This window comes from Elephas maximus, chromosome 1 (genome assembly GCF_024166365.1).
Source record: "Elephas maximus indicus isolate mEleMax1 chromosome 1, mEleMax1 primary haplotype, whole genome shotgun sequence".
NCBI lineage: Eukaryota > Metazoa > Chordata > Mammalia > Proboscidea > Elephantidae > Elephas > Elephas maximus.
The window spans coordinates 174,035,034-174,058,631 of record NC_064819.1 but is presented as its reverse complement, the minus strand read 5'-3'; the positions used below and the strand labels follow the sequence as shown (position 1 = coordinate 174,058,631).

Below are 23,598 nucleotides of genomic sequence, written 5' to 3'. Positions count from 1 at the left end.
AACAGAAGAGGCGGAAGCCGGAGGGGTACGGGGTGGAGCTGTGCGCGCGGGTTGAACGCCCGCCCTACGTGCTCGTTCGCTTCACGACCGCTGCGCGCGAGCCCGGTGTCTCCGCGGCGGGCGGCAGCGGCGGCGTCGGTGGAAGGCGGAGGGGGCGGAGGGAGCCCGCGGCGGCGGCTGCAACAACGAAATGGCGGAGACGGTGGCGGACACCCGGCGTCTGATCACCAAGCCGCAGAACCTGAATGACGCCTACGGGCCGCCCAGCAACTTCCTCGAGATCGATGTGAGCAACCCGCAGACGGTGGGGGTCGGCCGGGGCCGCTTCACCACCTACGAAATCAGGGTCAAGGTGAGGCCGTCTTTCTCCTCTCCCGAAAGCCCCCTCTCGCCGGCCCTGATCGCCCTCAACCGACCCAGAAGCGGATACCCCTAGGATGCCACGCCGCCCAGGCCTGGAGCCCGCCGGCTTTCTGCGGGCCGGGGTCTTGGTCCAGGGCCCCACGTCGTGTAGGTTTATGTGGGGTCTGCGTGGTGATCCCAGCGCTGGCACTTGGCGAAGGTGCTCGGAGAAGAGGGCGTGAATTGAGCGCCGCTTGCCTGTAAAACAGCTGATCTGGGAATGACATTTGGGTGGGAAGGAGGTAGATCTTTCGAGAAGCACAGCGCTTCATCGGGGTGTGAGCTGTGAGTGAAAAAGGCGATTTGCTCAGAGTTGAAGCCTTCCCATTTTTCCGTTCCTGGAGACTCTTTCCAAAGGTAGTCAAGCCAAGTTGATTGCGCCAGGCCCTTCCAGAATCACCAAACTACCTTAGTTGTACACTCTTGTGAACAGATCATAATGAAAAAAACAAGCCTGGCAAATTTTCTAGGGCTGAGGCAGGCGGGAATGCTAATTGGAAATGGTCGCGCTGCTGGGCTTGACCTTAGCATTCTGGACCACCGACATGCTAGAGGCTGAGGTGGGGAATGTGGCCTGCCTCACAATACAGAACTACAACTGCATTAAGGAAAACCTACTCATTTGGGGATCTTGTGCTCTAATTTCAAGATTTGCACTTCACTGAATGAAAGAATCAGCTGAAGTAGAAACACACACTTATAATTTCATAACTCGTATTTGTTGGCAATAATTCATACTATTTGAAAGATGGTAATTGAGAATAGTGCTTCACTTTCACTGTAGTTCAGAATTAGAGAACTTCCCCATGTATGGAAATATCTTTAAAAATTAATTACATAGAACTTAATCCAGCTGTTAAAGACAACAGCATATTATTAATCATACGATGATTTTGGTTTTAGAGTAACCAAAATTTACATAACTGGTTACTGTTACCATTTAAATGGTTTTTCATTAACTAGGCGGTTTTTAAAAGGAATTCCTTTTTGTGAGTTTCTCTTACTAAAGGTAAAAAAAGAAAAACTTTAAGTTATGAAACTAACTGTTCAATGTTACGTGCCACCCTTACCTCCCTGTGGGTGTGTAAAATATGAGTGATCAACAGTCTGGTTTTAGTGAAACTGCAAAAGCCAGGCCTTAGTATACCTAGGAAGTACACCCCCACAAAAGCCTAGTGAAAAAGTGAGGATTTTTTTTGTTTGTTTTCTTTTGTTTTTTAAACTTTTGAAATGGTTTTTAATTGTCATAAATACATAGCAGATTGTCACTACAAAGAACTTCCTCTTTTGCCTTTATTCACCAATGGGGGTTTTTTTTTTTCTTGTGTTAAAACAGAACTTGGTATTCCTGTTTCTAAACTTCCATAGCTGGTACTTCCTGCCACAGAATTGAATTGGAATCTCCTGCCTACACTTCCTTCATTTAATAACTTTGTGTTTATCTTGCTGAGTGCATTATATTAAATTAACTGTGGTATGATAATTTAAAGGAGCCCGGGTGGCAGAATGGTTAAACACACAGCTGCTAACCAAAAGGTTGACAGTTCAAACTCACCAGTGGCTCCTTGGGAGGAAAGACCTGGCGATTGGCTCCTGTAAAGATTTCAGCCTAGAAAACACTATGGGCGGTTCTACTCTGCCACATGGGGTCTCTGTGAGTTGAAATTGACTCGACAGCACCTAACAACAACACTATAATTATATTTTTATAAACCTTATACCTTATTGGAAACCCTGATAGCGTACTGGTTAAGTGCTACGGCTGCTGACCAAGAGGTCAGGAGCTCAAATCCGCCAGGCGCTCCTTGGAAACTCTATGGAGCAGTTCTACTCTGTCCTGTAGGGTCGCTAGGATTTGGAATCGACTCGATGGTAGTAGGTTTGGTTTTTGGTATACCTTATTACCAAACAGTTGATGTGACACTTAAATTGTTTATGGAATGATCAGAAGCCCTGGTGGCTTAGTGGTTTAGCACTGTGCTGCTGACTGAAAGGTCAGCTGTTCGATCCCACCAGCTTCTCCACTGGAGAAAGATGTGGCAGTCTGCTTCTGTAAAGATTACAGCCTTGGAAACCAAATGGGGCAGTTCCACTCTTTAAGGTCACTATGAGTTGGAATTGACTCGACAGCAGTGGGTGTGGTATGATCGCTGCATTTGAAAGACAATAATCCATATTAATAATGAATAATGAGTAAGGGAATTAACAAATTATATACACCTACACTGGTTTGTATTTTTATATGAAACAGTTTGTTTTGTATTAATGGCTGTTACAGTCATAAATGCAAAGAACCACTAAGAAAATGTAATTAAGTTTCTAAGGCTCAAAAGATGCCATTGGGGTTTCTCTTGGTATATAACATGTTAACTTAAAACTCAGGACACCATGTAGTAAGACATTAAAAACCAAAACCAAACACTGGCTGTCAAGTTGATTTCGATTCATAGTGACCCTATAGGACAGAGTAGACCAGCCCCATAGGGTTTCTAAGGAGTGGCTGGTGAATTTGAGTTGCCAACCTTTTGGTTTGCTGCCGAGCTCTTAACCACTGCGCTACCAGACCTTATTTAAGCAGTATGTGATTTTTGAAAGTAATTGCAGGCTTGTCTTAAGGTAGAATAGCCATTAAGATGGATAGGTTAATCATTTTGTAATTTTATTTATTCCTGTTTTTCTAAATTCTCTCTGCTCTCCCTAACCCCTGCTGCCTGCCCTTTGCTTTTGAATTTGCCTTGTGGAAAACTCTTTTATGTTCCAGAATTTAGGCTCTTAAACTATCTTATATTTCCTCTGTAATTCTGGTCTTGAGAAAAATGTTCAATTTTACAGGATCTGATTGAAATTACTCTATTTCGCAGAGTAATTTTATCTGGATTGTGGCACTTTAGAATGCAAGTTTCCCACTCTCCATTTATCTTTCAGTTTGAGGATAGTGTTTAAGACTATTACGATCACTTGATTAGTATCTCTGGGCTTTTGAAAATAATTGGCACAGTGTTAATGTTTTTAAAAATCGTTCTAATGGGTAGGTACAGCACAGAGCACCATACATGATTAAAGGTTTAGGAAAGCTCAGGGTGTAGAATTATTTTGGCATATTAAAGAGAAAGTTGAAAAGGTAATTTAGTCACTGCTTATGAAGTTTGTGCTATAATGTAACTTTAATTTCCTGAGGGTTTTAAATTAAGATCTACTATTGTACATATACAATTCTTTCAAACAGGAGTGAAGTTAAGAGTCTTCCTTGAGCTCTGAGATAGCTCTGGGTTCAAATAATAGATTTATCATTTATTAGCAAGGTAAGGTACAAAATCTCTCTGAGCACCATTTCTCCTCCATAAAATAGGCATGCTAAGAATAATACCTATCTCCTAGGACTTAATGAGGTAATGTACATAAATTTCTTTAGCACAGGGACTGGCACATAATAAGCAGGCAAAGGTTAACTCTTTCTAAATATAGCTGTCTTCTAAATTAAAAGTCAGTGATAACTACATTTTCAGTGTGTTAATATGCAGTTGAGTTGCTAAAATTGTTAGATATCCGTGTCAAGAAAACTATTTGGGGGAGAAAGATGTAGAACAAAATTCATAAAAAAAGACCAGGCTTACTGGTCTAATAGAGACTGGCAGAATCTCTGAGACTATGGCCCTTAAACCAAACGAAATCAGTTGCTATCGAGTTGATTTGGACTCGTAGCGACTCTCTAGGACAGAGTAGAACTGTCCCATAGGGTTTCCAAGAATCAACTGATGGTTTTGAACTGCCGACCTTTTGGTTAGCAGACAAGCTCTTAACCGCTGCACCATGAAGGCTCCTTAGACACCCTTCAAACCTGGAACAGAATCCAATCCCGGAGATTACCTTTCAGCCAAACAATAGACAGGCCTATGAAGTGAACAGTAACACGCATGAGGAACGTGTTTCTCAGAACAGACCAAAAGAGCAGGATTTGCCCAAAAACAAAGTTCAGAAGGCAGGAAAGATGGGCAAATGGAAACGGGGAACCACAGGAGGAAGGGGGTAGAATGCTGTCACATTGAGGGGATTGCAGCTAATGTCAGGAGACAAAATGTGTATAGATTGTTGAATGGGAAACTAATTTGCTCTGTAAACTTTCACCCAAACCACAATAAGATCTTAAAAAAGAAACCACTGGGCATGGAAGTATGCCTTCATTGAGGCAAGTGTGGTATAAAAAGAAGCCATCTTGTTTAGTACTTAACGAAAGAGCCTTTTGCAGTTGAGACATATTAAAACTTGAAGCTTAATGGTAAAGTTGACTGATAAAATTTTTGGCAAGGAAAATGCTCAGTAAAAGCAGCATCTTGATGTGTTTGCCATTCTGAACCTGTATAGGTGGTTTTTCTTTAGATTGGTACTTTCACCTTAAGTTGGTAGTCATTAGTGTCAGAATTGTAAACTGAGAAATAACTTAAATTTTAGGCCTATATTTAGGATTTATAAGCCTGTAGTGCCAGAATAATTTAAAGAATCAAGGCATTTTGATGCCACACGGCATCTGCAGAATCTCTAGCTGTATGAGTTGGCCATGAGATGTCCTAATGTCCACCTCTGATGCCAGCATCTCCATCACAGATAGGCATGTTGCTGGCAGTGAAGATTCTGTTCTTACCTAGCCCATCCCTTAAGAGGGGAGGGGAGGTGGCAGTGGCAATTAAAAAGTAGCCCTGTTTTTTGGATTATTGAGGGACTCTATTCTGTCTTGGGGCCCTGGTGGCACAGTGGCTAAAAGCTTGGCTGCTTAACAAAAGGTCAGCAGTTCGAATCCACCAGCTGCTCCTTGAAAATCCTGTTGGGCAGTTCTGCTCAGTCCTGTAGGGCCTCTATGAGTCGGAATTGACTCCATGGCAGTGAGTTTGGTTTGGTTTAGGTCCTGGTCCAGAACTGATCCACAGTTGCAGCTTAATTAATTAAAAACAGTACATTAAAACCTTTGTTATCTACAGCCTAGTCTCAAGTGCCTGAACTTTCTGAAGCAAAGCCCAGTGTTTGCACCCTTGAGACCTACAGTAGATAGGCTACACCCAGGAAAAATAAATAGCTGAAAAGACCTTACTGGTAAATTATGTGCTGTGATGAGGTAGCCTGAAGAAAAAAATATTACAATTGGCTAGTGATACTTATAAAAGTCAAACTTTTTTGTGTGTGCTCGTTAAAGCTGAAAAGTGAAGGGATCTGTCACTTTAGCACCTATTACGTACAAGGCATTGTGCTAGATCCTTTCATATGTATACATATGTGCTTGTTGCCATTGAGCAGATTCCAAGTCTTACCGACCCTGTAGGACAGTAAAACTGCCCCTTGGGGCTTCCAAGGCTGTAATCTTTACGGAAGCAGACTGTCAAATCTTTCTCTTGTGGAGTGGCTGATGGGTTCAAACCACCAGCCTTTCACTTAGCAGGCCAGAGCATAGCCATTGTGCCACCAGGGCTCTATGTATATATTTATGTAGATAAAAAAAATAGATAAAAAAAAAACAGAAACCCATTACTTTCAAGTCGATTCCAACTCATAGCAATCCTATAAGACATAGGGGAGCTGCGCCATAGGGTTTCCAAGGAGCAGCTGGTGGATTCAAACTGCTGACCGTTTGGTTAGCAGCTGAGCTCTTAATCGTGGTGACACAGTAGCTCCACCAGCAAAGGATAAGAGTTCCAATTTCCCCACATCCTCATCAACATTTATTATTTTCTGTTATTTATTTATTTATTTTATCTTAGTCATCCTAAACCCAAAAAAAACCCATTGCCATCGAGTCGATTTCAACTCATCGCAGCCCTATAGGACAGAGTGGAACTGCCCCATTGGGGTTTCCAAGGAGCGCCTAGTGGATTCAAACTGCAGACCTTTTGGTTAACAGCCATAACCCTTAACCACTAAGACATCAGGGTTTGATCATCCTGTTGCTATCAAGTTGATTCCAACTCATAGCGACCCTGTAAGACAGAATAGAACTGCCCCCATGGAGTTTCCAGGGAGCACCTGGTGGATTCGAACTGCTGACCTTTAGGTTAGCAGTCATAGCACTTAACCACTACGCCACCAGGGTTTCCTTTATCATTCTAGTGGGAGTGAACTGGTATCTCATTGTGGTTTTGATTTGCATCTTTCTGATAACTAATGACACAGAGTGTCTTTTCATGTGTTTGGTGGCCATCTGAATGTCCGCTTTGGGGAAATGTCTATTTAGGTCCTTTGCCCATTTTATGATTGGGTTGTCTTTTTGTTATTAAGTTTGTCAAAGTTTTGTATATATTTTGGTTATGAGGGTATTATCAGATATGTGGTTTCCCAAGATATTCTCCAAGTTGGTAGCTTGTCTTTTCACTTTTTTGGTAAAGTCTTTTGATGAATAAAATTTTTAATTTTTATGACTTTCCATCTATTTATTTTGTCTTGCTGTTTGTGCTTTTGTTATTATATTAGATAGTTCATTGTTAAACGCTAGGCCCAACATCATTGCCCCTGCTTGTTCTTCTAAGAATTTTACGGTTTTAGTTTTCACATTTAGGTTTTTAATCCATTTTGAATTTGTTTTTGTGTACGTTGTGAGGTACGGATCCTGTTTCATTTTTCACATGTGGAAATCCACCTTTTCCAGTGCTATTTATTGAAGAGAGTCTTCTTTCCCCATCAAGTGGACTTAGCATCCTTGTCAAAAATCAATCGACGGTAGATAACGTGAGTTTATTTCTGTATTCCCAATTCTGTCCCATTGGTCTTTGTTGTTATACCAATACCAGGCTGTTTGGATTACTGTAGCTGTATACTATGTTTTAAAATAGGAAGTATGAGTCCTCCTACTTTGTTCTTTTCTTTCAACTTTGCTTTAGCTATTCGGGGCCTCTTGCCATTCCATGTAAAGTTGAGGATTGGTTTTTCCATTTGCAATACTATAATCTTTATACTGCTGTTTACTGATTTGATCCCTTAGTTAAAAGACTTAAAGTTTTCAGCCAAAGTTCTACATCTTCCAAGAAATATTTGACCTAGAACCTAGGAGTTTAGACATAGAAAGTTTTATGTAGGCTCTAGATTGCCAGAAAGGTGGTATCATTTAGGGTACATTTTGAACTGTTTTCACAAAGACCTCAAGACCAAAGAGGTTTTTTGTTGTTTGTTCGTTTTCACATAGAGAAGCCTTAGAAGCAGTCTAGGGCTGGTATGGTGGCTTGACTATGAGTTTACATCATATCCGCATACTAGCCTATGAGTTTACATAATATCCACAAGGTGAAGACATATTTCTGCCCTGGAAGGACACAATCCAGAAGTTGTCTGTATCATTTCTATTCCTGTCCCGTGGTTGCATGTAGCTACATATGAAAGTGGGAAATTTGGTCAAGCTTAGAAACCATGTGAAGAAGGGAACACACTCTGGGCATCTAATAGGCTTTGCCACAAGTAGCAAACAAGTGATTGGGATTAGCCCTTCTAGGCCCTTCTAGAGTATGGCTTTCATGACACAGGTCATTTCTCTTAGTGCTTTCTGCTTTTTGTGGATGTCTTAAATTTTAAAGTAAGAGTCATTTGATTTGCAAGAAATACAATTGACTTCTAATTATTTTTGGCTTCTTAATTGTGAATGAGTTTTGATCCCTTCTCGAGAATAGATTTTGATAGGTAGAGAAAGGAGAATCTCATGAAGGCATGTTATATTTGAAAGGGTTATACTTTGAAGTTGAGGTGGGATTAGAAGTACTGAAAATAGCCAGTCTTAAACCAATAGGCAGTAGGGGGTTATTTTTCCAAACTAAAGAGAAAACTAAGTTACTTTGCCTAAGTATAAGTCAAGTTAACAATGCTAAGTGACCAAAGCATTTTTTAAAGTTACCTCAATATAAGGGAAAGAATTGCATATTCTTTACTACAGTTGTTTATCCTTGTTGTAATCTAGTGTCTTTGTATGAGAGAAGGCTAATTTCTGACCTTAAGGTGACCGTATGTATAACGCAATGAAATGTCGCCTGATCCTGCACCATCTTCATGATCGTTGGTGTATTTGAGTCCATTATTGTGGCTGTTATGTAGTGTTTTCCAGCCTGTAGGTTCATCTTCCAGCATTGTATCAGACAGTATTCTGTTGGGATTCATAAGGTTTTCATTGGCTAATTTTCTGAAGTAGCTTGCTAAAATAGGTTTCTTCCTAACCTATTTTATTCTGGAAGCTCTGCTGAATCCTGTCCACCATGGATGACCCCGATGGTAATTGATATATTGATGGCAAACCTTCCAGCATCCTAGCAACTTGCAAGCCACCACAGTATGACAAACTGACAGAGAGGTGGTGGATTTCTGAGATTACCAAGCCAAACCCATTGCGGCCAAGTTGATTCCGACTCATAGCAACCTTATAGGACAGAGTAGAACTACCCCATAGGACTTGCAAGGAGCAGCTGGTAGATTTGAACTGCCAACTTTTTAGTTAGCAGCCTGAGCTCTTAACCACAGTGCCATCAGGCATCGTTTCTGAGACTAGACAAGTGTAAAATAATGATTACTAGGTGATGAATACTTAAGGGTGTTGACTCTTGATTAAAATTTAACTTAAAAGAGGTTTCATACCTATCGTTAGGCCTTTGAATCTTCATAAGTCCAAGTAAGGTCTTTTAACTAATAGTATCTTCCATTCTGTTGCCCACATTAGAAAAGCACTTTGACTTTTGCAACTTGTGATTCTTGGTCTCAAAGTCCAGAATATATTTAAACATTCCAGGTAGTAAATGTATGACTGCACAGTTTTTTTCAGATGTCATGTGATTTTTTTTTTTTTCCCTTCATTTTGGGAAAACTGCACTGTAACTTCAGGCGGTCATTTAAAATGAACAAGAATAATCTGTTTTCGAAACATCTGCATCCATTTGTGGTAGGATAGATTTTAAAAATCTGATGTAAGAAAAGATTGTGCAATATATTAAAAATAGGTATCAAATATGTACTGAGCCCAGAGCTTCTATACGAAGAAAACTCAAGAACGTCAGAGCTAATGGAGCAATGTAGAGGAGGGATTATAATTAGAATCTGATAAAACATTCATAAAGTTATTTAAGAAAAGCTTTGTTGGTTAAAGTAGGCCACCTGAATGTAGCTCTTCAGTGGATTATTTGGAAAGAATATGTTCTTTGATCTGCCTTTGTCTGGAACTACCCAGACTAATACAGTAGCCATTAGCTACATGTGCCTGTTTAAATGGAAGTTAATGAATATGAAATAAAATTGAAATTTTAGTTACTCAGTTGTTGTAGCCACACATCAAATGCTCAATAGGCACATTTAGTTAGTGGGTCTATCGTATAATAAATACAGCACGGGTTATAAAATGTTTCTGTCATTGCAGAAAGTTCTTTTGGACAAAGCTGGGGAAGATACTGTCTAGTATCACTTTTGCTTCAGCTCTAGTTTTCAAACTGGGTTTGCGTCTAATGCTGTTAATACAGATTCACTGCATAAGAAAGTAAGAAGCTATAGACTTGCTCATCCTCTGCTTTCATTCTACAAGTTGTCAGATTTCCACCCTTTTTAGAAGATAAGTAACTGAAGAGGTAGATGAATAAAGGAGAAGAGGAAGGATAAATATATGGAAGGAGACTTAACCAAGGGAGAATCTTTGATATAATAAAATTTATGAACTATTGATAAAATCAAATTTATGGACTAGCCATAAATTTGAATATTGCCACCTCTACAATTGTGAGCTGGTAAGGGAATGATATCTCTTAATCCATTGAAAAAAATATATATATATAGGCATGGTGGTCAATGAAGAGAATGAATGTTTAAAAAAAAACAAATGCTAAACTCTGTTATTCTAAGTACTTCATATACATTTTCTCGTTTATTCTTTAGCATCTTTATTTTAAGATGAGGAAATTGAGGCATAGAGTGCTTAAAGACATGACCAAAGGTTACTGTGTCAGTAAATGGCAAAGCCAGGATTCAGACCTGTTCTGTATTAACAGCAGACTGAGCTCTTACTGTACTGTGTTCTTTTCTGTCTCAGTCATAGTTTCAGCCCCCTTAAATCCTTTTTTGGTACAAGCTAATTAGAAGTAAGCAGATTAGCACAGTTTATGCCTTCAAGGGAGTTAAGTGCAGGGGCATCCTAGTCTCCTGATTGCTTTTGGGACTTGTTATTTGACTTTAAAGATTTCTGAGATTAGCCTACAAGGTGTTATTCCTTGGTACCCTTCTGCTAACAGCTCTTGTATAGATAACTCCTAGTTCTGACACCAATACTTTATGTCTGGACCTGTCTCTTCTTTCAAGCTGTAGAATCGTGTTTTTGGCTGTCTCTGAATAAATTCTTATTTCAGCCTACAGCCCTCATTCATTTTCTATACTTTATGGTGGTGATGTGATCTCTAAACTCAGTACTGCGTTATATTTCATGTCTCAGGTAAGAGTGAGGGCATCTCACAGCAAACAATGATTTGCTTAAGTGTTATACTCAAACTACCAGACGTCTGTTTGTCCAATTTCCTTGGAATTGAAGTTGACTTGTTTGACTTGTCTTTACTTTTAAGTGATATTGGCCTGTCTATGGAATATACAGAATGGCTCATAAATGAAGGGATCAGTGTACACAGAGCCTTTTCTCTTGAGTTTCTTTGCATTTGCCTCATTATACTGTGTTTCTAACGATCTGGTTACTGCTACCCCTGTGCCAAGCACCGTATATGGCACTGATTTCATATACACCCCATTCTCTACTGGTGAAGATAGGAAAAAATTTTTTTTTTTCTTCATCGAACCAAATAAAGGTTAGAGACATTTTTTGGATAGGAACATTTTATTAAGTTAGGAAATTGAACACAAGTTTATAATCTATGGTTTACTTTGACTACCATAGCTTAACTGAAAGTGAACTGGGATGAGAGTAAATGGTGCTCTTTATCTTACTCCTTTCTCTTCAGTCCTGTTTAGGTTAGATGTTAAAGATGTGAAAATTATCTGGTCTCATACAGACTTCAGTTGTATCTGCTTTCAGGTATGTTGAGAGCCCCAGCCCATACGAAGATTTCAGCTCAGACCCCCTGGGGTTATCTCTTGGTTTGGACCTTTTTAATCAGTCTTGTTGTGGGCCAGTGGAAAAAGTGCTTCCCCAACACCCTTCCTGCCCTTCTTCAAAGGTTCTTTATAAAGGTCTCAGAAAAGTTTGTTAGATTAAATCATTGAAGTCTGAATGACTTAAGTGCTTGTGTAGGCAAACTTAAGACAAATTTCTGGTAGATATTAAATTTATATTTTAAGCATTTTTATAAATCAGTTTTGTCCTCAAGTATACACATTGGTATATTCTTTTCATAAACACCAATTTTATTAAAAAAAAAAAAATTGGTGAGAATTAAGAATTGCCATCTTTAACAAGCTACAAAGCCAAAGCAGTTATAGCTTCTTTGAGATACCATAGAGAACTTCCATTCTTACAGCTTCCTAATTTAAATTCTTGGTTGTTGAACAGGTCACTTGTATAAAGATTGTTCGATTGTTGAAACACTTTCTTTTGCAACCACTGATACCTTGCTGTTCTGATTAGTGTTTGTCTCAGTTTCATCTGACTTTATTGAAAGAGTACTGTTTGTTCCCAGTTAGTTTCATGTGGTTTCAGAGACATCTTGCAGTTTTTGATATTGGTATTGCTAGGAATTGTGTTCTATGCCAGAATTTGCAGAGAAATTTTATTCTTAAATTAATAGTTGCTATTTAGTATTGTTAATTACCACACTTGCCCTGACATTACATTTTGTTTCTCTCATTCTCCATCAGTCCGTATATAGAGCTCTCTACCCCTGCCCTGCCAACAGAAGACCTGAGCCCATGTCTCATATTCTTGTTGGGCTTCGTTAACTTGCTTATATTGTTCTAGTTTCCTTTTTGAGTAGGTAGACTTTTCTTCCAGTTGATCAGTTTGGCCTCACCTGGGGCCATCTTTCCCTACCAAGTACTGGGGGCCGACTTCAGTATTTTGTGTAGGTAGAGAGGTGTGACTAGGAGCAGAAGTATTGTGAGTACTTACGCATAGTCAGTCCCTGGATTACTAACGAGTTCCATTCTTAAATCCGTCTTTGAGTAAGAACAGGTATAGTTTCTACCTAATGTCAGTTAGTCAAATGTTTGTCATAGTGTATACTGTACCTTTTTATGCATAAAAACTTTAAAGAAACACTTCCAGATACACTAAAATGTCTTTAACATTATAATACAGTAATAATAATGTTTTGATACCCGTTGCAAAGTAGCACGTGTTTATTATTACGAACCATTGTATGTAGCTCAAATTTTTAATATAATAGGCTTTATGAGGGTTGGTTCATAACTATGGGTCAGATATTCAAAACCTGGGACTGTCTGTACTAGGGACTTCCATTCTTTTAGACCCTCCACTAAGTAAGTTTTTGCTCTTTGAGGGTTAAGAACACTGAAATTATAGATATGGATTCATAGCCCACTTTTCCCCCATCTTTTAACTGAGAGCCCTTGGGCAATTTTCTTAACCCCTCTGTACCTATTTTCCAACCTAAAGATGAGAGTGTTAGTATCTTCCTCAGAGTTGTGAGAATTAAATGACGTGTTAATAGACTTTATATACTATCTCATTTATTCGGTATTAGCTGCTATTATTATTATCTGAAGGATGGTTCCAGCTTTCTGTTGCACCATCAAAAAAGAGATGAAAATGTTGATTTTCAATAAATGATTACTTTTCTGATATAAATGACCAGATCTGCATTTTTCCCCCAGGCTGTCTGGGTTATTATTGGGCTATGCTTAAGGAAGGTAGAACTCGTCCCAGAGTCCCTTAATTATATTCTTATAGAATATAGTGTTTTAAATATAGAAACAAAAGTAATGGGGGAGGGAAGGCAGTCATTTATATGATCTTTCCCTTCAAATTACCAGAATGAAGGAGGAAGGCAGTTCTTCATGATCTTTTGCCAAGAAGCTAGTGTCAGTTCTTAACATTTTTGTTTTGTCTTCAAGTCTATATTGTCTGATATTAACATAACCACTCCAACTTTTTTAGGGTTATTCGCATAAGGTATCACTTTCTACCCTTTCACCTTTAGCCAGTGTTTGTTTTTGAATCTTAAGTGTATCTCGTAGATAGGATCTAGTGACATCTTGTTTTTATCCAGTCTGATGATCACTGCCTTTTGAGTGTAATGCTTAATCCATTTATGTTTAATGAAATTATTGGTATGATTGAGTTTACATCTGCTGTTTTGCTATTGGAGCCCTGGTGGGTAAAGTGGTTTAAGTGTTTAGCTGCTAACCAAAAGGTCAGCAGTTCGAATCCACCAGCCACTTCTTGGAAACCCTATGGGGCAGTTCTGCTCTTTCCTGTAGGGTCTGTGTGAGCTGGAATCAACTCAACAGCAATGGGTTTGGGTTTTGGGTTTTTTGGGGTTTTTTTTGCTAGTTGTTTTCTATGTATCTCCTGCCTTTTTGTTTCTCTGTGCTTCCTTTACTCTTTTTGTGTTAGATATTTTCTAGTGGACCATTTTAATTCCTACTTTTTTAAAAAAAACTTATTGTATGTTATTGCTGGTTGACCTAGGAATTATAATACGCCTATTAGCTTTTTGTTAGCTTTTCAGTCTACTTCAGATTAGTGCTAACTTAATTTTAGTATAATATAGAAACTTTTCTCCAATATAGCTGTATTTCCTTACCCTCCCTTTGTGCTGTTAATATCATGCATATTACATCATTTTCAATTATAAGTCCAAGAATACAGTCTTAAAATTGTTTTTTGCAGTTGACTTTTTAATCAGTTAAGGGAAGAGAAAAATGTAGTTATACTGTCTTGTATATGAGTCAGAATCAACTCGAAAGCAATGGGTTTTGTTTGTTTTTTTGTGTATTTACCTACATAATTACATTTACTGTGTTATTTCTTTATGTGGATTCAGGTTACCATTGGTGCCATTTTTTTTCAACCTGAAGGGCTTTCTATAATAATTCTTGTAAGGCGGATCTGCTAGCTGTGACTTCTCTCAGTCTTTATCTGGTAATACTTCATTTTTTTCATTTTTGAAGAATAGTTTTGCTGAATGTATTAGTTTTCTATTGCTATATAATAAATTACCACAAACTTAGCACCTTAAAACAATAGCAAATACTAGTTCACTGGTTTCTGTAAGTCAGAAGTCTGGGCATAACTTAACTGAGTCCTCTGCTGAGGTTCTCATAAGGCGTGCATCAAATTGTTGGCCATGGTTGCAGTCCCACCTGAGGCTCAGGGTCCTCTTCCAAGCTCACATGGCTGTTGGCAGAATTCATTTTCTTGCAGCTGTAGACAGCTTTCTTTTTTAAGGCCAGGGAAGGAATTTTTATGGTTTCAGGGAAGGCATAAATCCTCTTTAAAGGGCTCATCTGATTAGGTCAGGCCCACTCATAATAATCTCCCTTTTCATTAACTCAAAGTCAAACTCATTGGGGATTTGAATTATATCTGTAAAATTCTTTAACCTTTGCCTTATGGAAGTGACATCCATCATATTCACAGTTCCCACCCACATTCAAGGAGATGTGTGTACACCAGGGGGTAGGAATCTTGGGATTCATCTTAGAATTCTACCTGCCATACTGGTTACAGAATTTTTTTTTTTTTTTCTTTTCCTTTCCCTACTTTGAATATGCCATCCTGCTGCTTTATGGTTCCTGTTGTTTCCAATGAGAAAACCCATTGCTGTGAAGTTGATTCTACTCATAGTAACCCTATATGACAGAGTTGAGCTGCCTCATAGGATTTCCAAGGCTGTAATCTTTCTCTCAGGAGCAGACTGCCGCATCTTTCTCTCATTTCTAATGAGAAGTCAACTGTTAATCTTATCATAAGGCCCCTGTATGTGATAAACATTTTTCCCTTGCTACTTTCAAGATTTTCTGCTTGTCTTTGGCTTTCATCAGTTTGACTATGATGTGTCTAGGTATGAATCTCTTTGTGTTTAACCCTACTCAGAGTTTATTGAGCTTCTTAAATGTATAGATTGTTGTTAGGTGCCATCGAGTCAGTTCCAACTCGTAGCCACCCTGTATATTACAGAACGAAACACTGCCCAGTCTTGAGCCATCCTCACAATTCTTGCTGTGTTTCAGCCCATTGTTGGACCCACTGTGTCAGTCCATGTTATTGAGGGTCTTCCTCTTTTTCGCTGACCCTCTGTACTTTACCAAGCATGATGTCCTTCTCTAGGGATGGTCCCTCCTGATATGGCTAAAGTATGTTAGACGAAGTCTCACCACCCTCTCTTCTAAGGAGTATTTTGGCAGTGCTTCTTCAAGACAGATCTAGTCATTCTTCTGGCAGACCTTGGTATATTCAGTATCCTTCACCAACACCATAATTCAGAGACATGAATTCTTCTTTGGTCCTCCTTATTCATTGTCCAGCTGTCACATGCATATGAGGCAATTGAAAACGCTATGGCTTGGGTCAGGGGCACCTTTGTCTTCAAGATGACATCTTTGCTTTTTTAACACTTCAAAGAGGTCTTTTGCAACAGATTTGCTCAATGCGATGCATTGTTTGATTTCTTGACTGCTTCTTCCAGGGCTGTTGATTGTGGATCCAAGTAAAATGAAATCTTTGACAACTTCAGTCTTTCCTCCATTTATCATAATGTTGCTTATTGGTCCAGTTATGAGGATTTTTATTTTCTTTATGTTGAGGTGTAATCCATACTGAAGGCTGTAGCCTTTGACCTTCATCAGTAAGTGCTTCGTCTTCTTTTCACTTTCAGCAGATAAGGTTGTGTCATCTGCATAACGCAGGTTGTTAATGAGTCTTCCTTCAATCCTGATGCCTCATTGTTCTTTTTATAGTCCAGCTTCTCAGATTATTTGCTCAGCATACAGACTGAATAAGTATTGTGAAAGGATGCAACCCCGACGCACACCTTGCCTGACTTTAAACCATGCAGCATCCCTTTGTTCTATTTGAATGATTACCTCTTGATCTAAGTACAGGTTCTTCATGAGAACAAGTAAGTGTTCTGGAATTCCCATGCTTTGCAGTGTTATGCTTAATTTGTTATGAACCATGCAGTCGAATGCTTTTGCATAGTCAGTAAAACACAGGTAAACATCCTTCTTGTATTCGCTGCTTTCAGCAAGGATCTCTCTGACATCAGCAGTGATTTCCCTGGTTCCATGTCCTCTTCTGAATCCAGCTTGAATTTTGGGCAGTCCCCTGTCAATGTACTGCTGCAGCCACTTTTAAATGATCTTCAGCAGAATTTTACTGTGGTTCATGAGACTTTATAATTAATATTTACGAATGTCCTGACTTAAAATATCTTTATTTACCACACTTCTAAGTAGACTTTGAGGATTAGAATTGAAGAACCTGTAATGATTTCCTTTTCTCACAAACTTTACAACTCAGGGCAGAGGGCAAGGAAGGGCAAGTATGGGAAGAAAAGAGGTTAGACAGAGTACTCAGAAATGACTTAAATTATGAGGAAAAGAACCAGAACATCCTGCTGTCCATTCCAACCTCAAATATTGATTATATCTAACAAAGAGAATGTGCTGCCAGAAAATACTTTAAATTGTGCTGATCTAATTATTTATGCATTGAAACCTTTGATGACTAGTTACAGTTCCTCTTATTGCCTGTGCTCTTAGCCATGGTTTATTATGTAGGTTCTTAGACAAAGTTTCTTTACATTTCTAATATTTCTAATAAAATGAAGATTTTTGTGGTAGTGATTTGGGTACTGTCCGGCTATTAGAACAATAATCACTCTTTGTAGGGCTTTATGAAATGAGTAAGATGTTGTAATGGCATTGCTGTCAATCTGCAGATTTAAAACATATATGTATATAGTGTTTAATGTCATTGTCTAGTTGCTCTTATAGCTAATCACTCTGACTCTTTGAAAAGAGTCTATTAACATATGTATCACTTATGCCTTAGACTCATTAAACACCCTTTTTTGTATTTTTATAGCTTTCCAGGTACTATTTTGTGTTCTGGAAAAGGATTTCAGCTTCATTCTTTTATAATATAGGTAGCAAACTCTTTCATATTATGTATTCTTAGTTGAAGGTTTATCAAGTTGTTTATTGTAGGCAGAGCAACTCAATCTTTCATTTTATAACCTTGCCTTTGTTTAGCATGGAAAAACCAGTGTAGCCCATTTTATCAGATTCTTAATGAAGGAACATTCACTTGCCAAAAAATCCAGAATGAATTAACTACTTTGGATTATCTGGGAACCTCAGTTATTCAGAACACAATCAGGAGCTAATAAGGAAGCAAAAAAGAAGTAAACAGCAAAGAATTAAAAAGAAATTACAGTCTACACTTGAGGTACCAAGTTTTTATATATGAAATACTGTCCTCTCAGAGTCTCTTTGACTCTTACGTAGCAAAATTCTACCAAGGTTAGGTTATTAATTCGATTATATATTGTTGTGTGACAAACAACCCCAAGATTTGGTGGCTTAAAATAAGAATCAAACATTCATTTTATCACAAGTCTGCAGTTTAGTCAGGTCTTAGAAGAGACAGCTTGTCTCTGTCTCCACATGGCACCTGCTGGAGCACAGTAATTGGGACTGGAGAATTTATTTCCAGGATGGCTCAATCAGATGGCTGGTACGTTGGTGCCGGCTGCCAGCCAGGAGCTCAGCTGGGACAGTTGATGGGGTTCTCAGTTCTCCTCCATGTGGATAGCTAGACTTCTCACAGAATGGTAGCTAGGTTCCAAGAGAACAAATATTGATGAGCAAATATTCCAAGTGGACAAGCCCCAGTGTACAAGTGCTTGCTAGTTAGTACACCATTGATCAAAGACAGTCATATGTCCAAGCCAACATGGGAGAGGATACAGAAAGAGGTTTAACTACTGGGAGACATCGTTTATTGTAGGCCGCTATCTTAGTTTCTTAGTGCTGCTGCAACAGAAATACCGCAAGTGGGTGGCTTTTAAAGAACAGAAGTTTATTTTCTCACAATTCAGGAGGCTAGAAGTTCAAATTCAGTGTGGCTGTAGGAGGAGGCCCTCCTTGTCTATCTCAGGTTCTAGTAGCTAGCAGTCCTTGGCTCCTTGGTGATCTTCACAGGCATCTGTCTCCCTCCATTTGTGCTTACTTATCTCTATGTCCATGCTGTTTCTTAAAACTCAGAAGCGATTGAGTTTAGAACAGGGCCCTACGCTGATGGCCCCATTAACATAACAGAGAAAAACCCTGTTCCCAAGTGGAATTACATCCCCACCTATAACCCATTGCTGTTGAGTCCATTCCAACTTATAGCGACCCTGTAAGACAGAGTAGAACTGCTCCATAGGGCTTCCAAGGAGCAGTTGGTGGATTCAAACTACCAGCCTTTTAGTTAGTAACCCGTAGCTTTTAACCACTGTGCCACCAGGGCTCCATTCATAGGTATAGGGGTTAGGGTTCGAACACACATTTTAGAGGGACACAATTCAACCCATAACAGCAACCAAAGTAATAGCCTGCTGCAGTTATGTTCCTTCCTCTACAGCAAAATAGCTTCTCCGAAGAACAGTTTGCAACCTTTAGGAGCTTATTCTAAGAAAAGTATGTAAATTCCCTAGGTATATATAGCGGCCTCAGTCAGCTCTCATCAATTGCATTTTTTGCCCAGGGTCAGAGAGCTGCTTAATGAAGGAGTTGGGATTGAAACCAGAGTATCTGTTTACAGAGCCTGTATGCCTAACCATTGTATATACTGCCTCCCACCTAGATAATGTCTGTATTTAATCATGTTAAGGATACCAAGTGAGAAGCTAATAATATAAGTATATTTAGTAAAAACAAGATTTGTATTTGTATACTGAGTGGTTATATACCAAAATGAAATATCTACAAATGAACATGCATTATTCTAATTTTTTAAATTGTAAGGATACCTTTTTATGAGCCCACTATGCAAACTCAACCTAACGTAAAAACCAAAAACCCATTGCTGTCAATTCTGACTCATAGCAACCCTGTAAGGCAGAGTAGAACTGCCCCAAAGGGTTTCCAATGAGCAGCTGGTGGATTCGAACTGCTGACCTTTCGTTTAGCAGCTGTAGTTCTTAACCACTGTACCACAAGGACTCGCAACCTTATATATGCATGTGTACATATTGTGTTAAACAGAAACTATTGAAATAGTCAAGGATTTCATTTTACCTGGATCCACAATCAATTCCTCTGGAAGCAGCAGCCAAGAACTAAATGACATATTGCATTGGGCAAATCTGCTGCAAAAGACCTCTTTAAAGTGCTAAAAAGCAAAGATGTCACTTTGAGGACTAAGGTGCACCTGACCCAGGCCATGGTATTTTCAGTCGCCTCATACGCATATGAAAGCTGGGCAATGAATAAGGAAGACCAAAGCAGAATTAATATTGATGAAAGTTGAAAAGGTATATGGAATTACTTGGTTTATGCATTAAACAGGTCTAAATAACGGTGTTTTTTTTTTTTTTACTGTTTTGGAAATTACACAAGGGTTCTTCTTTTAAAGTAACGGGGAATCGTATCACTGGTAGGCCATGTCCTTATTTTAAAAAAGAAGAATAGAAAGAAAAAAAAATGAAAGAAAGAAAGAAACTAAACTAAATACCTTGGCTTAGTGACAATCTACATTTCAAAGGTTCTCCAGACTAAAAGCTTATTCTTCCACTTAAATGACTTCTCCCCAGCCATACTTAGAGTTCATCTAGGTTATAAACCATATCTCCAGTTATTCATGCGGTTCCAGATTGGGTAAAACAAGTATCAAAAGTACTGAAGGGAGAGGTAATAGCTTAAGCACTTCTCAGCTTATCCTTTATCTCTAGATGCAGATATTTGGAGAAATGCAGCCGTTAATGAGAACTGTAGTGGGGCATCCATTTACATCTCTTAGGATTGGTTGAATAGATTATGGCCTATTGAGTATACTTTTGATGTCGTTGCCAGTCTCTTTTTTTAAATGTACACGTGACACTATCTGAAGAAATACTAGAAACACCTAGTAAACATTTTTCTAACATCTATTGTTAAGCTATATTCAGGTGATCACATCTTGAGGCTTGGTTTTCTGCTTGGTAATCAGTGATAATCAGGTTACATATAGGGTATCTGTAGCTGCTGACTTTAATAGGTCAGCCAGTGTAAGGCCTGCCTTTTTGGAGACTAATAATGTTGCAGCTTCCTGTGTTTAGATTTGAAGGGAGCACTTGTTTTAGCGCTCTGTACCAAGGTTTCAAAAATCCGTTCTTCAGTATTATAATGTCAGTTTGTATTCCTGATGGTCTTACTCTGTACTTTACTTTTGGAAAATGGCTGTTTTTGTTTTGTTTTTTAAATATAAATGACAGTTTAAGAGCATCTATGAGTTTTTTTTTTTTTTATCAGGTATATAGAGCCCTGGTGGCACAGCGGTAAAGAGCTATGGCTGTTAACCAAAAGGTCAGCAGTTCGAATCCACCAGCTACTCCTTGGAAACCCTATGGGGCAGTTCTACTCTATCCTATAGGGTTGCTATCAAGTCAGAATCTACTCGAGGGCAACAGGTTCGGTTTTGGGTTATACAGATACACAGACATCTTATAACATTTCATTTGTTTGAAGTTTTGTCTTCTGGTATATTATTAGAACAAAAACAGCAACAAAATAATATTGATCAGTTCTCTACAGGTTTTTAGTCTTGTTCTTTTCTAGTTTTCTGAATACCTCAGGTATCTTATATAATTAGTCCATCATCTTTTCATGAGCTAAATAAAACGTATTCTCATCTTGCAAATGAAAAGGCAAGGTACACAGAAGCTGAGTTTCTCCTGGACCAGGTACAAATATCCATAGCCAAGTGGACTATAAACCAACCCTCTTCTTACTCTGTCTACTAAATCCACCAATTCTGAACATACGTGTTTACGTATCTTGCGTATCTACACTGTATTTGGCTTTCCTGCAGTAAACCAGTCTCTCTCTTGATGGTGGTGGTGGTAGTTGTTAGGTGCCATGGAATCGATTTCAACTCATAGTGACCCCATGTGACAGAGTAGAACTAACTACCCATAGTGTTTTCTAGGCTGTAATTTTTTTTTTTACAGTTTTATTTTTTTTACTATTGTACTTTAGATGAAGTTTTACAGAACAAACTAGCTTCTCATTAAACAATTAGCACACGTATTGTTTTGTGACATTAGTTACCAACCCCACGACATGTCAACAGTCTCCCATTCCCGACCTTCGGTTCTTCTAGTCTGTAATCTTTACGGGATCAGATCACCAGGTCTTTCTCCTGCAGAGCTCCTGGGTGAGTTCAAACCACCAACCTTTCAGTTAGCAGCCAAGTGCTTAAATGTTACACCACTACGGCTCCTTTCCTAATGGTTAAAGGCAGGCAAATAACTTCACTTAAAAAATGTAAATTGTGCTCTGACAGTTCTGTAAGTTTTTAATTTAGCTAGGCAAGTTCTGAATGGCACCAAATTTTATTATGAAGGGCAGGTGCAAGAATTAAAAAAAAAGAAAGAAATCTTTTTAACTAAAAAAAGAGTAACTTCACTGGCCTAATGTTAACCAGGTGATCCAGTCGTGGGGCAAACTGACACATGCTTCTCCTGATGTGATGCAGTGAGAAGGCTTCAACATCATTTAGGCACATTCCTGCCAAAAATGCATAACATGCAGCTGGTCGTGAGGAGTCGGCCAGACAAACCCAAATGCAGAATATGTCTCAAATATCTGGTCTGGACTCTAAAAATGTCTGTGTCTTAAATGGCAAAAAGGGCAGGGGAGTACCTTTCTGTATTAAAGGAGAATAAAAAGACAACTAAAAGGAGCCCTGCTGGTGCAGTGGTTAAAACACTCGGCTGCTAACCGAAACACGTTGGCAGTTTGAACCCATCAGCGGGAGAAAGATGTGGCAGTCTGCTTTGGTAAAGATTACAGCCTAGAATTCTATGGAATCGACTCGACAGCAATAGGTTTGGTTTTTGGTTTGAAAGAGACAACTAAGTGCGTGCTTAATTATTGATTAGATTCTGCTTTTTAAAAAGTTAGGAAGGATACCATTGGGACAACTGGTAAAATTTGAATATGGACTGTATACAATGTAAAATGTCCTGTATTTGGTCATTATTCTGTGGTTATATAAGAGAATGTCTTTTATTGAAGATTAACAATGAAGTACTGAGGGGTAAAGGGGTTATTTTGTCTGCGTCTTATTCTCAAATGGCTTAACAAAAGTAATTCTGTGCGTGTGTATAGAAGATTTATAAGTCATATGTATCAGAATAGTAACAATTGGTAAAAGATATAGAAGAATTTATTAAAGTATGAGAACTTTTTGCTAAGCTTTTAAGTTTGAAGAATATGCAAAAGGAGCAATATAAGAAAAACAAAGAAAGACTTATTGTGCACTTATAGTGTTAGGTACAGTTCTAAGCATTTTATATGTATTCATTTAATCACTGCAACAACTATGTGAGATCATATTACAAGACCATGGTCTTCCAGTGTTACAAATCTAATTTGTTTCAAAATAATTATCCCATATAGTATGATTTCCAAAGTAGTACAAAATAAATCATCTGGATTAATTTAAGCTCTAAATCATCTATTACAATATACTTTCACATTGTTATCCCTATTTGTAGATGAGCAAATGATAAACAGAGAAGTTAACTTACCCAAGTCACATAGCTAAGTGGTATTGATGGGATTTGAACCTAGACAGAAACTGAGATCTTAACCACTATTCTAATATAGAATATCACAGAGTGTGTACTTTTATACGAAGTGATTCTCTGTGAGAATTGAAGGTAAGAAAGAGAAGATATGACAACTAGTAGGGTTACTGACTTTGATTTTTTCTCTCATTATTAGTATATGTCAAAAGCTTTGTAAAACAAATACTGAAAATAATATCAAAGATGATTGAAGTCTCCTGTGCTTTGATTGAAGCATTGAAGGCTTTTCATTTATATTTTCTCTATTTCATTTATTTCCGCTCTGATTCAGTTTCCTAAGGTAGAAGTTAGGCTGTTTATATGAGATCTTTCTTTTTAAATATGGGTATTTATAGCTGTGAATTTCTCTATAAGCACAGCTTTAGCTGCTTTTATGATCTTTTGAACCAGGCAGACATGTGATGTAATAGTTTCTAATCCTGTTATGTACTAATCATTGGGGAACTTTTTAAAAGGGCCA

General features: G+C 38.5%; 1 protein-coding gene across 1 annotated transcript in view; it reads left to right on the top strand.

Moving 5' to 3' along the window:
• Positions 1–97: 97 nt before the first annotated feature.
• The window catches only part of SNX3 (sorting nexin 3), a 38,513-nt gene continuing 15,012 nt past the window's right edge, over positions 98–23,598 (top strand). The window contains exon 1 of the mRNA XM_049900505.1: positions 98–352. Within this exon, the coding sequence (XP_049756462.1) occupies positions 191–352 (162 nt within the window). The 5' untranslated portion in view covers positions 98–190. The remainder of the gene's footprint in view (positions 353–23,598) is intronic.